Source organism: Pelophylax lessonae, assembly GCF_965119305.1.
Source record: "Pelophylax lessonae genome assembly, chromosome: 2".
Taxonomy (NCBI): Eukaryota; Metazoa; Chordata; class Amphibia; order Anura; family Ranidae; genus Pelophylax; species Pelophylax lessonae.
The window spans coordinates 324,392,098-324,418,771 of NC_138769.1; the positions used below are offsets into that span (position 1 = coordinate 324,392,098).

At 39.8% G+C, this 26,674-nt stretch overlaps 1 protein-coding gene and 1 long non-coding RNA gene across 2 annotated transcripts in view; one reads left to right on the plus strand and one right to left on the minus strand.

Moving 5' to 3' along the window:
* Nucleotides 1-26,674, minus strand: part of LOC309546218 — a 1,099,142-nt gene that overhangs the window by 781,073 nt on the left and 291,395 nt on the right. The window lies entirely within an intron of this gene.
* The window catches only part of OPRD1 (opioid receptor delta 1), a 41,891-nt gene continuing 31,417 nt past the window's right edge, over nt 16,201-26,674 (plus strand). Inside the window, exon 1 of the mRNA XM_082245772.1 lies at nt 16,201-16,671. Coding sequence (XP_082101898.1) covers nt 16,442-16,671 — 230 coding nt within the window. The 5' untranslated portion in view covers nt 16,201-16,441. The remainder of the gene's footprint in view (nt 16,672-26,674) is intronic.

Genomic DNA, 26,674 nt, shown 5'->3' on the forward strand with positions numbered 1-26,674 from the left:
AAAGCGAAAAAAACAAATAACCGTGTACCTCTAGTCACCACATACAATCCAGCACTAGAAGGGATAAGAAAGATAATCAAAGATTTACAACCCATCATAACAGAAGATGAAACTCTGAAAGGAATATTCCAACAACCTCCAATACTGGCTTTCAGACAACCACCCAACCTCAGACATAAACTAATCAGCAGGAAACTTCATTCTGATTATGAAGTCACAAATAATGGGAGCAAACCCTGCCATAAAAAACGCTGCAAACTGTGCAACCAGATGAATCTGTCTAAAAGTGTCACACACACACAAATGGGACCTTTTAATATAACAGGATCATACAACTGCACCTCCAGTAATGTTGTGTACCTCATCCAATGCAAAAGATGTAGCAAAGGATCTTATGTAGGTGAAACAGGACAAAAGTTGCAAGCGAGGATGAATTTGCACAGACATACCATCAAGGAACATAAAGAAGATTTCTGCACACCTGTGGGATATCATTTTTCTCAACCGGACCACACTATAGAAGACCTCAATGTTTTAGTTCTTAAAGGGAATTTCAGAACTATCCAGGAAAGGAAAACTTTTGAATTAAGAATGATACTTCTTTTGACACAAAAAATAACGGCTTAAATTTAGATATGGGTTTCCTTACTCATTATCCAACAGTTTTACGACCCCCTCTGTGACTATCCCCCTGTCTTCAGCTCTCCCTCTGTCTTATCTCACTAACTATGCTAGTTTTATTACCATTGCCAGTTAAATTTGTTTATGTTTGTTTGGTTTTCTCTTTTTTTTCCTTTGGCTTAGAGATTGTGTGTTTTTTTTTACCATTCTACTAAACATTTTGTGAATCAGTACTGCTTGGATCTTGATGAAGGGGACATACCCCGAAAGCTTGTCCTGAAAAATTGTATGTTAGTGCAAATAAAAAAAGTATCATGGACCGTACTCAATTGTCTCTAATCCTCATAAAAAACACTCATGATTGCTGCTTCTAACTGTCTCCTTACTTGTTTTGTTGTAATCTGCCCCATTTTCATTCATGACGCCACTAGCATATGCGTTTGCCTTTTCTTGATTTGCCGCACGCTCTGTGTGCCATCTGTCCATTGACTGGATGCTGTGAATGGGATTTCCTCTCCCTGCGGCACAGCCATTTAAGCTCGCGAGGCTGACAGTGTTTTCTAGCTTCCTGGTACTCCCCATGTGACGTGTGACGTCACATGGGGAGTAAACTTTGGCAATCGTACTGCATTCTAGAGCGGCGATCAGCTGCAACAGGACTGACAGGCCCACATATCCAGAACAGCTAAGCATTAGTATGTAATTTAGTAACAGATTGGCTATGAGCGGTGGTTGCCGTAGTAACACTGGATCTATAACAATGCTTGGCTATTACACAATTGCGCATGCGCGAAATTGCGGTGAAGGGAAACATAAAGAGTGGAAATTATACCCTAAAGGAATTCAGAAAACATTACTGAATATGGCGCTGCCTTATCCCAGAAGACAACAATTTTTAAAGTTGAAAAAAAAGTAATAGGCGATTGTTGCTGGATTAGACTATGTGATGCTTGCTAAGAAGTCAGTAGAACAAAATAGATGAAAAGCACCATAGGGATTGCAGAGTTTACTTCTTTAAAGAAGGAATGCATAAGCTTTTCTGTAATACACACACATATAAATTTAGAATAGTCTAATGCAGGTGGAGAATATAGAATGCTGCCTGCTGGGAAGTAATGATGCCATGTTCTCCACAGCTGTTAGGTCAAACTAGAATAGTAGATAGCTGGCTTTAATAATGGTTGTTATATTAAGAAGAAGCATAGGGAAAGATGTGTACAAAAACATTTGCAGAAACAGCAAAGATCCAGACGTAAGTGTGGTTTTATTCCTGGCATGTAAACTACTTGGGTTGGAAACTTGCAAATCAACCCACAGCAGAGTTCAATGAAAAAAGAAAAACACACTGCTTGTTGTAAGGTATCCTAAATGTTCTTATTTTCAGTGACAAGTGAAGGACTGTGCAGGACATAGCAGTGTTGTCGGAGTCAGCAGAAGGAACCCCTAAAGCACAGCAGAGGATGCACGCATGACACCCGAAAGTGTGCTGGGTGACGGGTGTGAAGTATTGCTTTGCTTGGCAATGGAGTAAAAATTCCATGACTTTTTTTTTTTAAACATTGGGACAGGAATGTATAAAGTATCTCAACGTACAGTATCTCACAAAAGTGAGTACACCCCTCACAGTTTTTGTAAATATTTTATTAAATCTTGTGACAACACTGAAGAAATGACACTTTGCTACAATGTAAAGTAGTGAGTGAACAGCTTGTATAGCAGTGTAAATTTGCTGTCCCCTCAAAATAACTCAACACACAGCCATTCATGTCTAAACTGCTGGCAACAGAAGTGGGTACACCCCTAAAAGAACATGTCCAAACTGGGCCCAAAGTGTTAATATTTTGTGTGGCCACCATTATTGATGATGTGACTGCTGACAAAAATTCATCCAAATGCTTCAGAACTCATTGGACAGCGCTTCACAGTGCAGATGGACAATGACCTGAAGCATACTGCGAAAGCAACCAAAGAGTTTTTAACGGATAAGAAGTGGAATGTTATGCAGTGCCCTCTTAAGAGCATTACAGGCCCCCGGGCAATGCGATGCACTGGGGCCCCGCCTACTCAATCACCCACGAGAATAAAAAAGCTAATTATCAATAAGGCAATATTTATTGGTACAGCAGTGCAAGGCTAATGACAGCTTTCAAGTTCGGCGGCTGGGTCCAATGAACACACACACGGACGGGAGTCAGACTTGACTGTCCTGTGTGTGCCTGTTCCCGTGGAGGCAGACAGGCATTCCTGCAGTTGTGGGCTCCCCTCCACGGCCCAGGTGGCCTGACAGCAGCGCAGGGCCGACAGGCACTTGCCACCTGCTACGTTCGGCGGCGGGATGCACACATGAATCAGGACTAATGCTTCGCTGGAGCGAGGTCATTGGGCAGGTGGGGGCCCCTGGGCAACTGCCCAGCATGCCCATTCGGTAAGATGGTCCTGATGTTATGCAATGGCCAAGTCAATCACCTGACCTGAATCCGATTGAGCATGCATTTCACTTGCTGAAGACAAAACTGAAGGGAAAATGCCCCAAGAACAAGCAGGTACTGAAGACAGTTGCAGTAGAGGCCTGGCAGAGCATCACCAGGGATGAAACCCAGCATCCGGTGATGTCTATGCATTCCAGACTTCAGGCTGTAATTGACTGCAAAGGATTTGCAACCAAGTATTAAAAATTGAAAGTTTGATCTATGATTGTTAATCTGTCCCATTACTTTTGGTCCCTTAAAAAGTGGGAGGCACATATACAAACTGTTGTAATTCCTACACCGTTCACCTGATTTGGATGTAAATGCCCTCAAATTAAAGCTGATAGTCTGTAGTTAAAGCACATATTGTTTGTTTCATTTCAAATCTATTGTGGTGGTGTATAGAGCCAAAAATATTAGAATTGTCGATGTCCCAATATTTATGGACCTGACTGTACATATGAAATGCTCATTTCATGTAAAACAAAAACCCATATTTAAGCAATATATATTTTAGTGAATTGAATGTTTTTTTAGAATAGAATTAACATGAGATAAAATAAAAGCTGGAGGTAAAATAGTTGATCTCACTATGACATGCCGTATATATAATCGACAGCATGCGCACATTATACTGTATTATGTCATTACAGCAAATGATGTAAATATCTGTTATATTATATCACACTGTAATAGCAATGACATCACCCAACAACAAAAAATTATATCACACTACAACAGCACATTACGCAACCCAGCAATAATATATTAGACTTGAATGTCACATTACACTGTATTACCCAGCTGCAAAAGCTATTTATGTAAAATAACAACATAAAAGTACATAACATAAAATTACATAACACCAAAGCAATAAAAAATATTTACCATAGCAGTTCATTTCCAGCCTCCTCGCGTGCAGCCCCTCTCATAACTATCCATGGCCAATTCCCTTCCAGTACCAACTTTTTTATGTGCATATTCTTTACGCTGCCCCCAAAGCTCAACTCTGTATTAATAATGATCTTTCTGAAACTCTGAGAAAACTCTGTTATCTCTGCTGTTTCCCCTTGCAGTGAAACCCCTGGCCATTATGGTCCGTAGATATTGTAGGGTTTTGCAGAGGTATAGTGGAAGAGAAAATATCCTTATATGTGGACGATACCCTGCTGTATTTGGGAGACACTCGTGGATCCCTGTAGACTCCCCCGATTTGGGGAGTTTTCTGATTTCAGCATCAACTGGAACCAATTGGTCTTATTGCCCTTGGATCCACTCGTTTTACCCCTTGCCTGATTGTGTCCAACAGATACAGGGGGCTACTTTATTTAGATACCTAGGGATAGTAGTCTCTCCCGAACCTAAACAATAGTTCAACTTAAATTTAGCGCCCCTACAGGACAAGCACTAAGTAAAATGTAAAAACTGGAGTAAACTGCCCCTCTCTGTGTTGGGGAAAGTCAATATAATTAAAAATAATTAAAAATGGTTTGGCCCCCAACTTTTATTTATCTTTCACAACTCTCCTATTTTGGATCCCTCCGAAATGGTTCTTGCGTGTAAACACCCAATTTAGGACCTTCATTTGAAAAAAGCAACAGGCTAAAATATGATTATTGACCGTACAGTATGGCAAAGACAGGGAGGAGGGGGGGGGGGCTTGGCAGTCCCACACGCCAGTGTATACTTTTTGGCTGCTCAAATTCAGCAATTAGCTGGCCGGAGATACTAGACAACAATTTTACTGGACTCTGTAGTAAAATGAGGTACCTTGGCCAATACTGCATTACTTGCGCTGCTACAGCTAGAGATGGCTTTACCTGCCCTCTCACCTAACTGCTGATCTGTTGCGGAGTCTGGAATGCTATTAAGGCCTCCTTACATATCTCTGTTTTTTAGAAATTACTCTCTTATGGAACAATCCTAATTACCCTGAATTAGTGAAATTGGAAAGGTTTCAAGAATGGAGGAGAAAGCGAATACATTTTATTGCCCAGTTATACTCGAATATGACTTTTACATTTTTTGAACAACTACAATCTAAATTTCTCCTGTCCCATAGACATGTCTATCAATATCTACAGCTCCGACCTGCCATACTGTACAGACTCTGTCACATGTCACTGCCCTACGCAAAACAGACTCTATGCTTGTCAATGAGGTTACTCAGGACACTTTGCGGAAAGAGTTAATCTCTCATATCTACACGCACCTACTATCTACAATACAAAACCCTGCCACTCTTAAAAGCAGAACACAGTGAGTGAGAGACTTAGGAGAGATTAGTGGGGAGCAGTGGAGCTTGGCATTTGAGCTGTTTTCCCTAATTTCGCTGTCAGCCTCCCATAAGCTTACTCAGCTGTTTATCCGTCATCGGATTTATAGGATCCCCTATAAATGACTTCAATGGGGTAGGAGGGATGTCTCTATATGCCCTAAATGCCCAGCACATGGGGGGGACTTCATCTACATGTTGCGGCACTGCCCGAAGTTCTAAAAATATTGGACAGAGGTAGTGCAAACTATTTTGTTAGCTGCCCAACAAAATATAGCCCTAGATCTAATGGTGCGTCTCCTAGGTGCATTCGATTCTGAACTATACCAGGGTTTTACATCATGGTCCTTTGGTTAGAAAACTGATTGCTAGATATTAGATGTCTCCTGTATCTCTGACTAGAAAGAATAGGTGGATTATGTTAACTCTCTTCTGTTGCAGGAACAACTTACCTATCTCCACAGTAATGTCCCTCGTAAATTTAAAGTGGAAGTACAGGCAAAACCTAACCAACTCTAAACCTACTCCCTACCGCGTTGTAAACCTAAAGAAAAGATCGCTATACTTACCTATTTTGCTGCCGCTCTGGTCCAGTCTCCAGTGGTGTCTTCTGTGTGCAGGAGAAAGCCGACAACGGCTGGGAAGTGTCACTCATAGACTTATTATGGGGCTTCCATTGTCAGCTGCCTCTATTACATCAAGGTGCTGACAGCTCAGCCGAGTACTAGTCCACAGGAGCTACAAAAAGGGTAAGTATAGCAATCTTTTCTTTACAGGGCTAGATAGATTAGGCTTAGAATGTGGGTGTGACTAGTTTTAGAGTTAATTAGGTTTTGCCTTCACTTCCACTTAAATTTGGTTTGGCAGGGATGGTTTGATATCCCGGGTTTGGCTCCACCAACAGACTATTAAAATTATAATATCTTCAGGGTACTTGTGTATGCTGAGGGAATGTGCCTTATCCCAAAACCAATTGGTTGCTATTATGTATATGAAAGTCTGCCTTATGTTTGGTTTGCAATTGTGTTTGCACTGTAGTCCTTGAATATATGCAAAGAGATAATATTCCATTCTGACTTTTGCTAAATGTTTACTATGATGCATGTTTTGTGACACCTATTTTTTTTTTTTAATATTGTACTCTTACTTTTTTCTCTTTTATACCAAGAAATATTTTGCATTGAAAAAAAGCCCAGTCTGCAACTTCCATAAATTATTTTTATTCCCTTGCAATGTGCCTTTGAATAAGATAGAAAATGTGACTGCTTCAGGATAGTTCATTTCCTAGCACAATTTCCCTCTCCCACTTTGCATGTGATCACCCTCTTCTCTTCTGGGACTGCCTTATTACTGTCAGTGCAGGTCCAGAATCTCCAGCCCTCCCCTCACCTTCCTACATAATCTGTCATGTAGCTGACAAGGAAGAACAAAAGGAAATATTGTAGAGTGTCAATTGAGTGACCGCACTGAGTCTGCTGGGGCTGCCGACATCACATCCAAGATGATGGGATTCAGCAGTACTCTCAGGGCTTTTGATGACTACATGAAGGTAGGCTTTTGCAGGTACTGTAGATACCATTTTGGGAAAGAATTTGTTGAAATGAATGGTCTGATGGCAGGGTCTCTTTAATTTAGCCCCTTTTTGGTGAAAACTTAGATTTGTTTTGAGAAAATGCATGTGGTTTCAGGCTCAACAGTTGACTATCAAATTCTTAGTCATTTAAAAGGTGCATTTTGCTTCTTTTTACCTAGGAGCTAGCCATCTACTGTATGTCTACTGTCAGGGTATTGAAATTGCCCTTTTTTGGTAAAAAAAATCTGGATTTTTTATTACAGCTTACCTGTAAAATCCATTTCTTGGAGTACATCACGGGACACAGAGCCATATGGGTAATACACCACCTTCAGGTGAATGGACACTGGCAACCAATCAGACAGGAAGTCACCCTATATAACCCCTCCTACAAAGGAAGTACCTCGGTTTTGTAGCAAGCAATAAAAAGGTGCCATACAAGGGGGGAGGGACCTCTGTGTCCCGTGATGTACTCCAAGAAATGGATTTTACAGTTAAGCTGTAGTAAAAAATCCATATTTATTTTTCGTACATCACGGGACAGAGAGCCATATTAATTACCATATGGGACGTTCCATAGCAATGCATCTGAGGAGAGGGGGACTCCGTAAATACCGCCATCAGACCACAATAGATCTACACAGCTGCCTGCAGAATACTGCGGCCAAATGCAGATTCCTCCAGAGTCCTAACATCCACATGAGTGGAATGTATGCACTGACGACCTAGTTGCGGCCAAGCAAATCCGAGTCATAGAAGCCCGATGGCGAACTGCCCAAGAGGCAGCTACTCTTCGGGTAGAGTGTGCTTTTGCAGGAAAAGGTGGAACCTTCCCTTTCAAACCATATGCCTGGATAATAACCTCTTGGATTGAATGAGAAATCATAGACTTAGATGCCTTTTCCTGGGCCCCACTGGCAGCATGGACAAAAGATCAGTCTTACGAACTTGAGCCAATCTTTCCAAATAAATCTTAACTGCCTGTACTACATCAAGAGAATGTAATAACTGTTCCTCCTCTGTTTGAGGATCTGGAAAATAAGGAAGGCAGTATAATGTCCTGATTCAAATGAAAAGCGGACACCACCTTGGGCAAAAAACCTGGGTGTGGACATAAAATCTCCCTATTTTGATGTAAAATCAAGAATGGCTCTTTACAAGAAAGAGCTGCTTGTTCCGATACTTTTCGGGCTGAAGTTATTGCAATCAAAAAGACCAGTTTTCTGGTCAAAAAAACCAAGGGGATATGCCCCATAGGCTCAAAAGGCTGTTTCTGTAAAAATGCTAGCATCAAATTTAGATCCCAAGGACAAAATGGTGGCTTCACTGGAGGAAGCATACGTACATTGGACGATAGGTTAGAACCAAGGAATGCGAAGCAATCCGTTTCTGGAAAAAACTGACGAGGCTGAAATTTGACAATTAATAGTGCTCAAGGCTAATTTCATATCTACCCCCTACTTGCAAGAAGGCTAGAACTCTCCCGATAATATATTTGTGGGGATGCGATTTCCTGGCTTCACACCATGTAATGTAAGATTTTCAGACTCTGTAATAAATGCTTCTAGAGACTGGTTTTCTAGCATTTATCAGGGTAGAAACTGCAGTTCTAGATATACCCTGCTCCTTCAAAATTAAGGTTTCAATAGCCAAGCCATCAAATTTAGAGACTGTAAAGCAGGGTGGAATATCGGACCTGGAGAGAGTAGGTCTGGACACAGTGGAAGAACCCATGGCCTTGTCACTGCCAATTTTTGAATTTGTGCATACCAAGCACTCCTCGGCCATGCTGGAGCTACCAGGATTACTGGTTTCCCCTCTAGCTTGATTCTGCATAACAGACACTGTAGCAGCTGAATCGGAGGGAAGGCATAGATCAGGGAAAACTCCTCCCAAGGAGTCACCAAAGCATCCACTCTGACTGCGAGTGGATCCCTGGTCCCGGACACAAATCTCATCAACTTGTTGTTGAACCTGGATGCCAACAGATCTACCTCTGGAACCCCCCTGCATTGGCAGATCGATGCAAAGATCTCAGGGTGTAAGGACCATTCCCCCAGAAACATCTGTTGATGACTCAGAAAGTCTGCCTGCCAGTTTTCTATTCCTGGAATGAAAACCGCTGACAGGCATGGAACAAACTTCTCTGCCCAGGATAGGATGATATCCAACTCTTTCTGGGCTGACTGACTTTTGGTGCCTCCCTGATGGTTAATATAAGCCACAGCTGTGGCATTGTCAGATTGTACCCCGACAGGGTAACCCCAAAGTCTGGGCATCCAGTACTTTCAAGCCTGACAGACTGCTTGAATTTCCAAGATATTGATGGGGAGACTTTTCTCTACCCAAGACCACTTCTCTTGGACAGTGGCTTCCTCCAGAACCGCTCCCCAACTGAAGAGACTGGCATCTGTAGTCACTACTTTCCAGACTACTGGAAGAAAAGATTTCCCTTTTTCCAAATTTATGGTTAACAACCACCGACTTAGACTCTGACGTACTCTTGGTACCAGAGACATGAACCAGTCTAGGGACTGGACCTTTCTGGTCCATGCTGGCAGAATGTTGTTCTGTAAGGTTCTGGCATGGAATTGAGCAAAGGGAATTGCTCTGTATGTGGACACCATCTTCCCTAATTATTTCATGCAAAGACGAACAGTAGGATACTTTTGCCTTCTTACGGATCGAACCAGATCCTTGAGGTCTGTGACCTTTCTTGATGGCAAGAATATCTTTGCCTGTATTGTGTCCACAAGGAAACCCAGATATTCCAGACGTTGGACCGACTGTAATGTTGACTTTGCCAAGTTCAGGATCCAAGCCATTTTGGCTTAGAGCTGAAGCCGATCGATCTATTAGTAATAGATCGCCTAGATATCCTATCACTGATATCCCTTGAGACCTTAGAGTGGCCAATACTGGAGCTAGAATCTTTGTGAACACTCTTGGAGCCTTGGCCGACCTGAAGGGCAGGGCAACAAACTGAAAATGATGGTTTTCTACTGCAAAGCGTTAAAACCTTTGATGGCCCTGAAATATAGGCACGCGAAGATATGCATCCTTGATGTCTATGCTAGAAATTATTCTTCCTGTAGGGAGGCCATGACTAAACAAATTTACTCCATATGGAAAGTTTGAATGTTCAGAAACTGGTTCAGAGCTTTGAGATCCAGAATAGGTCTCACATCTTCGTTTGGCTTGGGGACTATGAAAAGGTTTGAGTAAAGACCCCTGCATCTTTCATCCTCCAGAACCTCTGTAATCACTCTTTGGGACCCTAACTGGTCCAGAGTCCACAGAGAGCTCTTCTTTTTAAAGGATCTGCAGGTATGTTTTACTTTACTAACCGAGGATACAAGAACACCCAAGATTCCAGATTGTATCCCTGCGAGTTACGTGGAAATAACCCAGTTGTCCTGAATTATTTCTACCCAGACCTTTAAGAACCGTAGCAGCCTTCCCCCCACCCGACTGAGTGGGGGCGCCTCTTCACAAGATAGGCTTGGAGGTAGACTTGGTAGATCTCTGGGGCCAGGGTTTCTTTTGAAGGCTTGGTTCTACCAGATGGCTGGGGAGGTCACAACTTGTTGGGATTAGAAGCACCAGGAGAGTGATTGCTGGGAATCTTTAAAGAAGGACATTTGCTTTAACAGGTAGCAACATACTCTCCCCCCCCCCCCCCCCCCCCGAAATCCTTTGGATATACTTATCCACATCATCACCGAATAGGCGTTCTTCATGAAAGGGAAAGCCAGCCAGCAACTTTTTACACAGTAATCCTGCAGACCAGCTTTTTAGCCAAAGGATTCTGAGCATATGCACTGTTAAATGAGCAAACCGTGACATCTGCTGTATGGAGTCTTTAAGAGCATCCACTGCAAAACATAAAGTGCAAGGTAGATCCGTCAAATCTTCCACAGACTGACAAACTCCTATAGCTGCCACTGCTGTTTGTATTGCAGACCCTGCAACAGCAAAGGAGGCTTTTAGTGAAGATTCCAACTTCTTATCACCTGGATCTTTAAGAACCTGGGAATTATCCACAGGACAAGTTAAAATTCTGTTAACTGAAGAAATGGCAGCATCCATAGTAGGTAAACTCCATTTTTTTGTGAATTTTTCCTCCATAGGATACAACAGTGAAAACCTTTTAGGAGGAACAAAAATCCTATCAGGATGATCCCAATCAGCATACATTACCTGCTCCAAAAGGGGATGTAAGGGAAAAGCCTTAGGACTATGAGTATGGCGCAATGAGCCTGGAGAGGAAAAAAGAGACTTCAGACATCTCTAAGGGAGGTCATTTGTATCCAAACAGGACCATTTCAGTGAGAGACTGAATTATCAATCTCTGGGTTTGAGAGGCTGAGTATGACTCCTCAGATCCTGACTCCCCAGAAGTGGACTCGGCTTGATCTTCTATAGGGTCTTCCACAGCTATTTCTTCCACATCCTTTGCCCAATTCTGAATGGATTTAGGTGGTGCCTCAGGATCTATCACGTTTCCTCCCTCCTTGCGATGATGCAATCATGTCAGCAATCTTACCCTCAAGGCTGGCTAAAGCTGATGCCAAATCATCCTTAGTGATGTAGGTTGCGACAGAAGCACTAGGAGTAGCTACTATGTCTGACAATCATAATGGCTCAGATTGGCTAATCGCCTCTGGCTCTTCAGGGGGAGTAGACACAGAGGAAGCATGGCTAGGACCTTCAAGGCCTGACAGAGGCATCACAGTGCCTCTTCCAGCTGTGCCCCCCCCCCCCCCCAGCCCTTTTTCGGGCGAACATTGCTCTTAGGCAAGACAAACTTTTGGTACTAGCTTTAGTGTACTCAAGGGTTGTGCCAAGCTATACAGCTTATCACACACACAGCACTGAATATCCCAAAGATACAGAACCTGTCTTGTGCCAGAAAACATACACCACAGTGACTCACGCAACCCAGCTGCTGCGGCTCTGCGATCTCTCCAGCCTCTGACAAAGGCTTGCGTTCTGAAACTCCTGTTTAGGAATCGCGCTATGTGTGTACCATGCGCGGCATGCTACGTGGCATCCACATGCACGCCAATCACTTCCAGACACGCCCCTCTTGCTCCAAGCATACGCTTGTGTATAAATGGCAAAGATTTGTGCATGCGCACGAACACGCCACTGAAGGCATTGCTTGACCAGAGCTTTCCGAGAAGACGAATGCGCGGGCGCTTATGCGCCTAGGTGAAACAACATGCCAACAACATGGGGTGAGAGCAGCTTAGGCAGACAAGTGCTTTGTCACAGCTGATACCTATTAGGTGCTCAGCAGATGGTGTTTTGCACAGGCAAAGAGAAATGTTTAAACTGCAAGGTGCTTTACCATAGCTTATGCACCTACTGTTTTGCACATGGAGAGCAAACATATGTTTAAAAACACAAGGTGTAGTATGACACTACTGATACACCCACTGCTTTGCACATAAAACGAAAAATATGTTTAAACAAACATGGTGTGCTTTAACATAGCTAATACTCCCATTGTCTCTTGCAGAGACCACATGGCACACGGTATCTGTTCTCTTCTAAGAGAACAGTGCGTAAAAATATTTTTACAAATATTTTTTAAAGTGGACTTACCAGTCCCGCCGCAGGATTCTGTCTTGTAACAAGAATCCAATCTTCACCCTTCATGGTGAGCTTTGTCACTTCCCAACCTTCAAGGACTGGGTCCCCTTGTTTTTTAGGGGCCACCCCCTTGGACCTGTAGAGCATCCTTCCGAAGCGCCTTTGGGATTGGTTTTACAAAGGGTTTGAATCCCAGGGTCCAGTGCCTTAAGACCTCGCAAATGCGCTTCTGGAAGAATGGTCAAACATTCCCATAGTCACACTCCTAAACCTTGTGGACAGCCTTCCCAATAGAGTTGAAGCTATTATAGCTGCAAAGGGTGGACCAACTCAATATTGAACCCCACGGACTAACACTGGGATGTCATTAAAGTTCATGTGTGTGCAAACGCAGATGTCCCAATACTTTTGGTAATATAGCGTATGTCACAAAGGTTCAGCTCTGGTTTACACATCCCCTGCTAATCAAAATGGAGCAAGACCATGTAAAAGGACCCTTAGCTCTCGTTCGCACTGAATGCGGCTTTGAAATTGTGCGAGTACATCTGAACTCACATGATTTCAAAGCCTAATTTCAGTCCAACTTGAAAGACATCTGTGCAGCTTCATGCACATATATCTATTGAAATTGCCCCCAAAGTCACCAAGTAGTGCAGGAACTACTTTTGGAAAACAGTGCAGTGCCGCAAAGTCGGCGTTGCACTGATTGGGACGCTCCCTTTGCTGGCAATAGGCAGCGATTTGACATGCGATTCGACCTGTCAAACTGCACATCAAACCGCGCCAATGTGAATGGGGGCTAAAAGTGGAAAAAAATAGAAAATTGTTTGATTAAACACTTTGCTGTTTTTGACACAGAAGCTAACTATCTATTCCACAGGCAGTATATTGGAATCTGCATTTGTTAATAAAGGCACAAGTTCTGACGCTCTCTTTTGGCATTTTGACTAAAAAACGTGGCAACATATCTTTTTCTCAGTTCATTCAAGCATACCTTTGTTTGAGAATAAAATAGAAGTCTATTTATTTTGAATGCCCGGTTTATCTCTGTGAACTATGGAACACGTCCCCTGTGTAATGTAGTAGAAACAAGGGCAGAGATGTATAGTAACTAAGTAGAACTACTTCACTACTGTACTTAAGTACTGAAAGGCGGTAGCTGTACTTTCCTAGAGTAGAATTTTTTTTCTCCTACTTCCACTTTTACTTCACTAAATTTTTTCGATGATTTCAATACTTCTACTCCGATATTTTTTTTTTTTTGTGCTGCATAGTTACTCGTTATTATTATAAAAATTACCACTGCCAGGACAGTAGATGGCAGGTTTCATGAAACTCAAAACATGTGTATTATCAGCGCATACGAAAATAAATGCTACTGTATGTATAAATAAAAGCTGCATTTGAAATAATAAAAAACAATATGATGTTCAAACTTTTGACTTCTTTCTTTAATAACTACATAACACAGTACTTGTACTTTTACTTTCAGTACTTGAGTAGCGATTTTTGTTTCAAAACTACTGGTACTTTTACTTTCTGTACTTGAGTAGCAACATTTTTTAAAAAACTACTTGCAATACTTAAGTACAAAAATGTTGAATACTTTAGTACTTCTACTCAAGTCACTTTTTGATCGAGCACTTCCACTTCTACTTAAGTCACTTTTTAATCGAGCACTTCCACTTCTACTCAAGTCACTTTTTGATCGAGCACTTGTACTTTTACTCAAGTATGGGTTTCAAGTACTTTATACAACTCTGAACAAGGGGAAGCTGTTTTAACACACTTTCTGCCCTAGGGGAAAATGGTTTAGTAGGTAAGCATTGTCACCTTAGGACCAAAAGTGTATTGCCGGCAGGATCACCCATTAAAAGAAAAAGCATAAAAAAAGAAGACTAATGCAGCCACTATATCTAAAGAGTGGTTAGCTGCAATATATTATATTGTTGTTCTTGTGTTTAACCACTTTACCACTGAGTACTGGAATAGTACTGCGGCAAAGTGGCACGATCCCGTCTGACGACGTAGATCTACGTCGCCAGACTCCTCCCCTGTAGGCGGCGCTCGCGCGCCGCTGGAGGCGCGCTCCCGCTGTTTTCATTCACAGCGGGAGTCGGGCCAGGGGAGGAGCAGTGGCGATCGCCGCTGCTCTGCCCCGATCGTCGGGGATCTAGTGTGGAGATCCGCCCGCCTGTGTAAACACAAGCGGGCGGATCTCCTCAGTGACAGGGAGTGACAGATCGGAGTGTTCAGCATAGCTGGACATCCGATCTGTCCCTGTCTCACACAGTCACCTCCCCCCCCACACGTCAGTAAGCACCAGGCATACATTAACCCCTCCCTCTCCAATAAAATTAACCCCTTCCCTGCCAGTGTCATTTTTACAGTAACAGTGCATATTTATAGCACTGATTACTGCAGTAATGTCACTGGTACCCCCAAAAGTGTCAAAAATGTCAGTCAAGGGTCCGATCTGTCCGCCGCAATGTCGCAGTCCCGCAAAAAAAATCGCAGATCACCGCCATTACTCGTTAAAAAAAAACACCAAAAATGACATAAATGTTTCCCTTTGTTAGTAAACGCAATAACTTTTGCGCAAACCAATCAAAATACGCTTATTGCAATTTTTTTTTACCAAACATGGGTAGCAGAAAACAAATTGGCCAAAAATTTTAAAAAAAATTGTTTTTTACATCTTTTTTGGGGGGAATTTCATATAAAAAAATGTTAAAAATATTGTTATTTTTTCAAAATAAACGCTGTTTTTTTTGTTTATAGCGCAAAAAGTAAAAATCGCACAGGTGATCAAATACCACCAAAAGAAAGCTCTGTTTGTGGGAAAAAAAGGACGTCAATTTCGTTTGGGTACGGCGTCGCACGACCGCGCAATTGTCAGTTAAATTCGCACAGCGCCGAATCGCAAAAAGTGGCCCAGACGTAAGACAGCAAAATGCTCTAGTGGTAAAGTGGTTAAATATGCTTTCCGTGCCATAAATGCACCTATAGAAACAGCCTTGAATATACTCTCAGTATCAGCATATTTTGACTAGTATATCATTTCTTGTTCACTGATGTGAAAGCTTTGCCTGAGGTGTCAGCTTCTGACTCTAATTAGCTTTGTCACTGTTTATATGAATTGTATTTGTTTATTTCAAGGCAAATATGATTCTTGTCATTATGACAGCATAAAACAGATTCTTCGCTAATCATATCACACTTAATTAGCAATGGTAAAGTATGGTTGATTGACCTTGACATGTCGAGAATGAGACACAAAAGGCTAAAGTATTTAACACAATAAAAAAAGTATAAAAAATGCAAACTGTGATTCTTTTTAAGGGTTGTGAAGAAGACAAGAGGTAAGAATAAGGTGAGACCTAGGTTTAATTAACAGTCTTTTTGCAGTAAGACTATAGAAAGTCAGATATTGCAGAGAAAGTATGGATGACAGATAAAAAAAAAACTGATAAGGACGCATTTACGCTGATGTACTGAAGTAGAGAGAGATAAATATATTTAAAAGTGAGAGGAAAAGCTTTACTGAAGGTATGTAAGAATTATTCATAGAAGCCACAAGAGGTGCATAGAAGGTGAGTGTATTGCTGTAAGGAACAAAATATGATTAGAGGAAACAGAGAACGTCTTTGGGGATGAAGAGAATGTAGGAGTAGGAGGAGTAACCATTGGAGAGGGAAATAATAAAGCAAAGGGTGGTAGAGGAGGATCTGCATTCATGAGAGAAGGAGTATTTTTCTTTCTTCCACTCCATCCTTTCCTTTCAGTTGCTGAGAATCGAGCATCCTGCCCTCAACATCTTTCCTGCAGTCTCCACGGCAACCCAGACTCGGGTACCACTTGTACTTAGCAGCCGTGCAAGAGCAAGCATTATCCTACTGCTTGAATATGGAGCTTGAGCTATCCACTTCCAGACTGTACTCAGACATCCTCTTCTACAATGCCACACAGAACCTTTCCTTCTCTCCCACATCCAACAGCAGCTTCAGTGTCCCAGGCCAAGGGGTCTCCAGAAACCATGCTTCAATAATTATGGCCGTGGCAATTACTGCCCTTTACTCAGTGGTGTGCGTGGTAGGGCTCCTCGGCAACATCCTGGTCATGTATGGGATTGTGAGGTACGGGCTTCACCTGCCTGGATGTATGGCACATTAACCATTTCTTGTCAGTTTTGTACCCACCAGAGTACATCATATGTTGCTGAGAATATTTGTAATGAATAGGTATGAGGAGTGGGTGTATGCAACGTTGGAAATCAGGAGATAATTGTTCACTTCTGCATGTCACCTCTGAGGATAGATAGATAGATAGATAGATAGATAGATAGATAGATAGATAGATAGATAGATAGATAGATAGATAGATAGATAGATAGATAGATAGATAGACAGACAGATAGATAGATAGATAGATAGATAGATAGATAGATAGATAGATAGATAGATAGATAGATAGATAGATAGATAGATAGATAGATAGATAGATAGATAGATAGATAGATAGATAGATAGATAGATAGATAGATAGATAGATAGATAGATAGATAGATAGAGATAGATAGATAGATAGATAGATAGATAGATAGATAGATAGATAGATAGATAGATAGATAGATAGATAGATAGATAGAATTGTGTATGCATGTGTATGTAAATATAGACAATCATGAGATACTATACTGCTCATTAGTATAGACTGCAAATGCAAGAATGCATTAACTTATTGTAAGTTTTTTTCAGTAAGGTGGGCTTCTTTGCTGTATATGTAAATCAATTTTAGAGCAGGTGTGCTTATTCTGCATTTTTTTGTGTAAGCATACTGCTGTATGTACTGTGTGTGCCACAACTGTCTTCTATTTGCAGTACATGTCCAGGATCCACTGGTAATAAGAGCATGAATGACCTGAAGACAGACAGCTCAATTAGGCTGGCATTTTAGAAAAAAGAGGGCAGGGGAATGCTATTCCTTTCTAATTCGTTTAGTCCAATCTCATCTCCCTGTGTAGAGCATGTATCAACCTACTTCTCTCTCATTTCCAAGTAGCTTATATCTACTATATTATTCATAAAGAGCTGTCCCCAACACAAATTCCGCAGTAATGCTATTTGGCTAATGGCCAATAATCTATTATATTAGCATTATTCTTTTTTCTTCTTATGCCTTTAGCTTGCATATCTTTATGTATGCTGTAACTATTGCTATATATTTAATCCCTACTATTTTATAAATAAACGCTTCATAAACTTCTTCGGTTTTCCTGGTAAAACTTCTCCCTATTAATTCTCCTATTTCTACATATAGCTGTTTAATATGACCTCTTTTCAACCTCTTTTTATGACTACCAACTATAACTTTCCATAACTTTAATCTATCTTGTTAATGCATTATGCATAGAACTGGTTGTATAGTTTACCTGTTCCCAAAAACTTCATCTGACAGCTTCCCACAAATGAGGCAATACACCATTTGTATAATATTGTTCTTATTAGTTATTCATATTTTATAAGTTGATATGGGCACTTAACTTTAATATGGTTTAAACATATTGCTTCTCTTTATTTTTTGCAGTACTCTTTGTATTTGTTGGTCTCCCATAGAGAACACAGTATATTAATATCTTTAAAATGTTATTACTAAACAAGTGCTATGACTGTGTGAATGTCAGCAGTAATGCAAGCAGCAGTGAAATCTTCTTGTGGACTTGATATTATTCTTAAAGTTATTAGTATTCAACTAAAAAGTGTCTAAAGCAACAGTCAAATTTTATATATATATATATATATATATATATATATATATACTGTGTATGTGTGTATATATATATATATATATAGTGTGTGTATAAATATAGCTATGTATGTATGTATATATATATGTATGTATACACAGTATTTTATTTATATATATATATATATATTACTGTATATACACACACTGTATATATACACACACACTATATATATATATATATGTATATATGCATATATGGATATATATATATAGATATAAATATAGCTATATATATATATATATATATATAGTGTGTGTATATACAGTATTTTATTTATTTAAATAGATAGATATAAATATAGCTATATATATATATATATATATATATATATATATATATATATATATATATATATATAGTGTGTGTATATACAGTATTTTATTTATATATATATTACTGTATATACACACACAATATATATATATAGATATAGATATAAATATAGCTATATATATATATATATATATATATATATATAATTTTTGCTCTAGATGCTTTTTTTTTATTTGAATACTAATGACTTTAAGACCAATACCAAGTATATATATGTAGTCTGGGATGAGTTTGTTGGTTCAGCAAGAGTCTGTCTAAGCATATTTTTTTCTTTCTGGCACTGGCAATATAGTAAGGGTTGACAGCTGGCATTGAACCTAGAAGCAGAATGATTTGTGATCCTATACATGCCTACTGCTGTGATCCTTCATCCAGAATTCCTTGGGGAGTTGTGATATACTTCTAATTTATTAAGCATTTAGGCATTGTAACAATGATTAAACAGTGACTATAGGCACTTTTGGTAAAACATGTAATTAGATGCCTTCTAAAGACCCATATGCCTTCCTTCTTTACATAAAAAAATATACATTTAGAAGCACATCGCATACAAGGGAAAATGCCTACTGTTTGTAAAAAGACTTAATGTGCAATATGGCAACTCACAAAGTTGTCCAGATATCTGGCCACAGTTAGTATATATCAACACTAAAGTCAATATTGGTAATTGGCATTTTTTTTTTTGTGACATATGAAAGGATTAGACCAGGGACAACCAGAATGCCTATTGTATGTTGGCCTTTTATCTGGCTTTGTGTACCAACAAGTCTGTCTAATACCCCATTGATTTTAGTGGGATGATTACTGGGAATTATTGCTTTGGTACTCATGTTTGACATTAGATGAATGTCCATTACTGCGCTGCTGTTTGATATAAATGAACCTATAATATCACGGAAAACAAGAAGTAGGTATGATGCAAAAAAACTAGTATTTGTTTGACTGTTGGGGCATAAAAGAATTATTGTATGGCTCCACTCAATGTCCCAAAATGAGGATTAATCTTCTTCATTTTGGGAAATGTGATGAACTGAAACATGTGAATAAATTTTGTTCTGTGGTTAGAGAGCTTTCTAATTTCTTTATTCCCTTCCCACCATAAGCTGTATGGTTTTTGCCTTGTTCATTTGTTAGAGAAAGAGCAATTATTTTGAGTAGTTGGTTGCACCATGCCTAAGGTTTTTAATAGCCACTAAAGCAAAACCGTTAAGTGATTGTTTCTCTAGACTTTACCTAATTAAAGTAATTCCAACATCAAATTCATTATCAAGCTGCAGATATTTTTGACACATGGTGCCATTGTCTAACTGTCAAGGAACAAGTATGGAGCTTGTAAGTCAGACAATGGCAGGTTTCAGCAGACAGGTATTTAACATAATGACAAATCCATTTTTTAAAATGAGTGCAAACTGGACAACAGCTCTGTGATTTTTGGTGCTATGTATTTAAGTTACTAACAGATAATGCAACAGGCTTGTGATAGGCTACAATTCACCCAAAAGTGATTGTTAAATTATATGCATAGCCTTGTGAGCTGAGTCAGCCCCTTATTGTTTTTTTATATGTCTTGTATATTACCACAGCAAGAATTCCCTGTACAAATTACTAAGAAAAATGGTTTAACATGCAGAGTGGAACCTCCTTACAATGGCTACTGCAGGTAAATAGACCTTAGAACTCAAGTGCAGGTATCTCACCAACATCTACTGAAAACTGAGTTTTAGGTAGACTGGTTGTTTAACCACTTAAGCCCCGGAAGATTTTACCCCCATTCCGACCAGGGCCTATTTTACGATTCGGCACTGCGTGACTTTAACGGACAACTGCGCGGTCGTGCAACACTGTACCTAAACGAATTTGATGTCCTTTTTTTCCCACAAACAGAGCTTTCTTTTGGTGGTATTTGATCACCTGTGCGATTTTTTGATCATGTGCTATAAACAAAAAAAGAGCGACAATTTTGCAAAAATAACAATATTTTTCAAATTTTTTTATATGAAATTCCCTCCCCCCAAAAAAATTTAAAATTAAAATTTTTTAACATTTTCGGCCAATTTGTTTTATGCTACATATGTTTGGTAAAAAAAAAAAAATCGCAAAAAGCGTATTTTGATTGGTTTGCGCAAAAGTTATCGCGTTTACTAACAAAGGGAAAGATTTTTGTCATTTTTCTTGTTTTTTTTTTTAACGTGTAATGGCGGCGATCTGCGATTTTTTTGCGGTACTGCGACATTGCGGCGGACATTTTTGACACTTTTGGGGTTACCAGTGACATTTCTACAATAATCAGTGCTATAAATATGCGCTGTTACTGTAAAATTACACTGGCAGTGAAGGGGTTAACTTTTTTTGAGAGGGAGGGGTTATGTGTGTCCCTAGGGGCGTGATTCTAACTGTGATTGGCTGTGGCTTGAGTTGTAGGAACAGTGATCAACGGTCCTACATAGTAGAACCGTATAATCACTATTCCTACCTCGGGGAGAATGACAGGCGGCTTGTTTACATCAGCCGCCTGCCTTTCTCCCTCTCCACCGACGATCGCCGAGTGAACGGCGGACATCGGGTCCGCTGGTCACACGTTCGGGGGATCCGTGACCGCGCGGGAGCACGCCTACGGCGGCGTGCGCTCCCTCCCCAGGGCCCTCACAGGCTAGCGACGTAGTACTACGTCGCTCTGCCTGTGAGGGGCTGACTGCCGCAGTAAATATACTGTGAGCAGTCGGCAAGTGGTTAAGTAAATTATCAGAAGCAAACACGTGATCAACAGGATATCAGATCATGCTTTGCTGGGTTTTTTCGCCTTCCTCTGGATCAACTGCGGGTATAGGCTTGTGTATATGGGATTGTATGGTTGGGTTTTCAATACGGTTTGTTTGTTTTTTGTTGGTTGATCCAGATGGACTTGTGTCTTTTTTCAACCTGACTAACTATGTAACTATATAAATTCCCCAAATTTTTAGTTTCCTTCTTTCTTCTACTACTCATTTAAGTTTGGGCTTTTGTATTAGCTTTAAAATAACTGCAAGCCTGTTTTGTACCCAACAGAATATGCAGCTTGCCAATGGGCATGCAAATACCCAACCCAACTGAAACAATGCATAATCGGACTAAATGTCAGCTTCAATATTTCTAGAAAAACAAAGACATCTTGCCTTTTATGCAACATATGAGAACAGTTTAAAAGGTCTTTGTATCTAAAAAAAGGTGACTCTTGATTTTATAAGAGATGAATAAAGAAACATAAATAGATGTGGTTCCCAAACTTTTTTCACTTCCGTACCTCTTTGGCAGCCCATTTATATCAATTGCCCCCCCAATTAGAAAAAAAACATACTAACACTGTTATAAACATGTCCACATATATACAATCAGCACTGTTTTTTTTTAAAAAAAACAGTGGGACTGAGAATTGAAGTGGGACAGAGGTTGGAGTAGTGTATTTAATGGGCTAAAGGACACTGACATCTATACTAGTCCATACTGAAGTGCAGCATATTAGCTGAGCTCCTTTCCCTCTTCAGTGTGTATGACCTGCAGCTTGTGTACCTTTCACTCACTCCTCAATGTGTATGTGTCTCCTCCCCTTCCTCCCCTGCACCGTGGAGATGCATAATGCTGCATTCTAGCAACAAAAGTGGAACTGCGCTGCTTCTTGATCACCACAAACCAAAAATGCTATTCAATTAATTTGCATCAAAGCAATCTACCCCATCCATCCATGTCCCCATGCTTTATTTTGCTGAGAAATCATTTTGAAAAACACCCCCTAGCATTTATGGTCATGGCCATCTTGAGTAAGGGCTGATGATTCATGGATCATATACTTCCTGGAATCCATCTGCCCTTAGCTCAGGCATAGGCTGAGCTGGGAACCCTCCCTCCTCTTCTAAAGACTCCTGGGATGTATGGCATAATTTGCCTAGGCAAAGAAATCAGGAAGTACCTAAAGAAATGTAAAAAAAAAAAAAAAGTTTAAAACAAGTAAATATGATATACTTTCCTATCTATTTACTAATGCTGGCAGCATGGGGATTAAAAATAATCCATGTTGATTGAGAAAGTGAAGTTCCACTAAATTACACAGGATTTCTAGGTGGAAATTACTGATTTTTTTTTTTTCATACCTACAAATGGCATGTACCCTTGGGGGGTATGCATACCCTAGTTTGGGAACTAAAAATCCGGATGATACCTTTCATTGGCTAACCAAATATATTTTGGGCGAAAGCTTTCCAAAATGTCCAGTTTTCTGCATCAGACAGATTTCAATGGCCTATACCCTATAATATTTTCAGCCAATGAAATGTATTGGGCAGAGCAACGTGTTGACGTCACTGAATCTTGCGAGACCCGGAAAGACGGGTTATTGTGTGTGTATGGCCGACACACATAATTTTAGGCGTTTTACTATTCTTGTTGATGTAAGTGCATTACTAAATTTTATATAAGTTACACTATGTTTTATATTCTGGGTAACCTCCATGTTATGGAGTTGAGGCAAGTGTGGAGTCTGATTGTAGGACCTATACGGATGGTACAGAGGCTTTGGCTGGGTTTGGAGTCACAAGCGATTGTTGACCTTTTGTAATAAGGGATCAATAGGATCCGGTAAGGGCATTTTTCATCCATTGGTGGCGATATCTGATCACTCTTCATGGTGGTGGATGGCGTTATCATCAATTGAACAATCACTTCATGGGACTTTTGATATTACAATATTTGATTTGATTTGTGTTGTACATTCAGGCACTGATAAGTGCTACTTGAATATTTACTTTTTGGATTTGAGCTGTAGAGTTATCACACAGATTATATGCTTCTTACACATTATATAGATTTACTTTTCAGCGCGTTTGTTTTTTTAATTTGTTAATGAAATGTATTGCCTATAATTTTTACTTTTCATATACTATCTATGGCTAACATGGTACAACACTTATCAATGACATCACTACATTGATCCTATGTCTAGAAAAGGCTGAACATACAATATTGTAGAGTCATGGTCTACCTGGGTTTTTAGCCAATATGAAAATAAAATTAAGAAACATCTATTGGATGCTTTTGCAGGCTCTAAAACTGTACGCCAACCACTTTACTAAGATTTCTTCTAGTGTATAGGAGAGGAAGTGAGAAAACTCTCATAGTAGACGTTCAGATAGTCTAGGTCTGTTAAGTCTAGGTCTGTTAAATCCATTTGATGAATCCATTATTGCATAGATGTGCTGAGTCAGACTAAGGCAATAATACAGCTCTGAAGAGTTATTTACATTGGAATCAATTCTAAATTTCGAGACTCGGCATGCATAAGAAAATTAGCAGACAAACAATAGGAGTTAAATATGAAATTTAAGCATCTTTAAATTGTATCTTCTCACTCTGTTATGAGTTCACAGTTTTTATAGCACTTATTGTACAAGAGTTTCCTTAGTCCAAATATTGCCTTAGTGGATCTATGCAAGCTTTGTGAAGAGAGTCATTTACACGTACAGCATATTAGAAACATTAGCAGAATTCCAGTCTAAATTATCATGATTCTTATAATCACTGAATTATCTGGTCCCCATATCTTCAAGAGTACAGTACATAAGGAATGCAAGGGCTAAAACAGTAAATTACACCAAAATAAGAAAAACTAGGGAATGAAAGATGTGCCTATAGGAGCTTACCATCTTATCATCCACTATAAAAGGTCCGAACAAAAAGAGGATTTGGCAGCAGTAATAATACTGTACATAACAGCGAGGTGGTGGAAGAAGTAAGAAATAAATCTACTAGTTGGAAAGATTTATTAATTAATGTTATACATCTTACAGAAAAGAATGGATCTTGGGGAACATTTAAAAAGTGTTGGGGAAGGCCTTAAGTGTATCTAAACCTAAAAACCAAAAATGTAATATATTGCAGCTTACCAGTCCATGCAGTAACTGCATTCGTTTTTTTAACACTTTTTCCTCTATTTTTCACCTGTTGATCTGGCCAGTAAGTTTATTTTCCCATTCCTTTAACAGACTAATTGGCAGTTAGAAGGTTAGGACAAAGCATTTGACACTGACAGGAGTGTTAACAATGATAAGCTTTTATTAATTTACAGTGGGGAAAATAATTATTTGATCCCCTGCAGATTTTGTAAGTTTGCCCACTTACAAAGAAATTAAGGGTCTATCATTTTTATCATATGTGTATTTTAAATGATCGAGACAGAATATCAACCAAACATCCAAAAAAAACACATAAAACAAATGCTATAAATGTAGATGCAGTTCAGTGAGTAAAAAAAGTATTTGATTCCCAAGCAAAACATGACTTAGTACTTGGTGGAGAAACCCAAGCACAGAGGTAAGAGGTTTCTTGTAGTTGGTGACCAGGTTTGCACACATCTCAGGAGGGATTTTGGTCCATTCGTCTTTAGAGATATTCTCAAAATGTTTAAGGTTTCTTGCGGTCTCTTGGCAATTCAAAGTTTTAGCTCCTTCCATAAATTTTCTATAGGATTAAGGTCTGGAGACTGACTAGGCCACTCCATGGCCTTAATGTGCTTCTTCTTGAGCCACTGCTTTGTTGTCTTGGCAGTATGCTTTCGGTCAATGTCTTGCTGAAAGACTCATCCATGACTCGTCTTCAGTGTTCTGGCTGAGGGAAGAAGGTTACCATCCACGATTGTATAATACATGTACCATTAGCAGAGAAACAGCCCCAAAGCATCATGTTTCCACCTCTGTGCTTGACTGTAGGGGTGGTGTTCTTAGGGTCATAGTCAGCATTTTTCTTCCTCCAAACATGATGAGTCGAGTTAATGCCAAAGAACTCACTTTTGGTCTCATCTGACCACAGCACTTTCTCCCAACCCTTCTCTAAATAATTTAGATGTTCATTGGCATGACTGTGCCTTCTTGAGGAGGTAGGAGGACGGAAAATGCTGACTATGACCCTAAGAACACCATTCCTAAAGTCAAATACAAAGGTGGAAACATGTGCTTAGATGTTATCGACCTTTGGGGTTAAATGTAGAGTGGGACATCAATGCTCATATAAACAACAGCTAAAGTATTTTTTCTTTCCTTAATTCCAAAATGTCATTTTAACAACTATTTTGAAAAATAATTTTTTTTAAAATTTTTAGAATTTTTTAAAATTTTAAATATTTTTATATTTTTTAAAATAAGTTTTTACTTAAATATACCCATAATGTATTGTTGGTGTATGCGGACCCAGCTGGATATGTAATTGTAATCGATACAACATATACGTGTGGTATATTGATATGTCCCCACGGAATAGCGCCTAGGAATGTTATTTCCGGTGTCCGGAGCTTGGTATGCATTAAACAGATGGGACCGGAAGTAAATATTAGTACGGTTCATTAATACACTAATCAGCAAAATGGGTGGATAAGAATTAACCATTAGTGATTTTAAACACATTAATAAAGAGTTTTATTTAACACTCCCTTAGTTTTAATTCTAAATTCCTACCGATAGTTATGTCGGATGTAAACACTTCCTGTGTGCTATTTGCGGACACCGGAAGTGGTCATTCAATCTAGGAGGTATATATTGACGAGCGTGACGGCGCGCACGTCCCTCCTATCTCGGTGGAAGTCTCGTAAGAGGAAACGCGTCAGAGAGGAGGCGTGTCGCGCCGTCACTCACGTCATCCCGATCGTCCGTTGCTGCAGCCGGACACGGGAGCGTTCCTGTATCCATTTAACGTTCCAACGTTTATGCCTGTGAATACTCAGAGACATGTAAGTGCAATTGCTTTTATTTCTTAAATAAATCGGGGGTAATGCACTATTTGGTCCTCTTGCATTCTTTACATATCCGTTGCGGAGTCACAAGGAGACACTATACTTTGTATTGGGATCGCCACACCAACAGACAGCCTCGATTCTGAAGAGATGAGATTGTATTCCCATGCTCAACCATATTGATATCTGGTAAGCGGCTTACACACACACCTTGGGTGAAGCTGCATGGGGAGTGAGTAGCTGTATT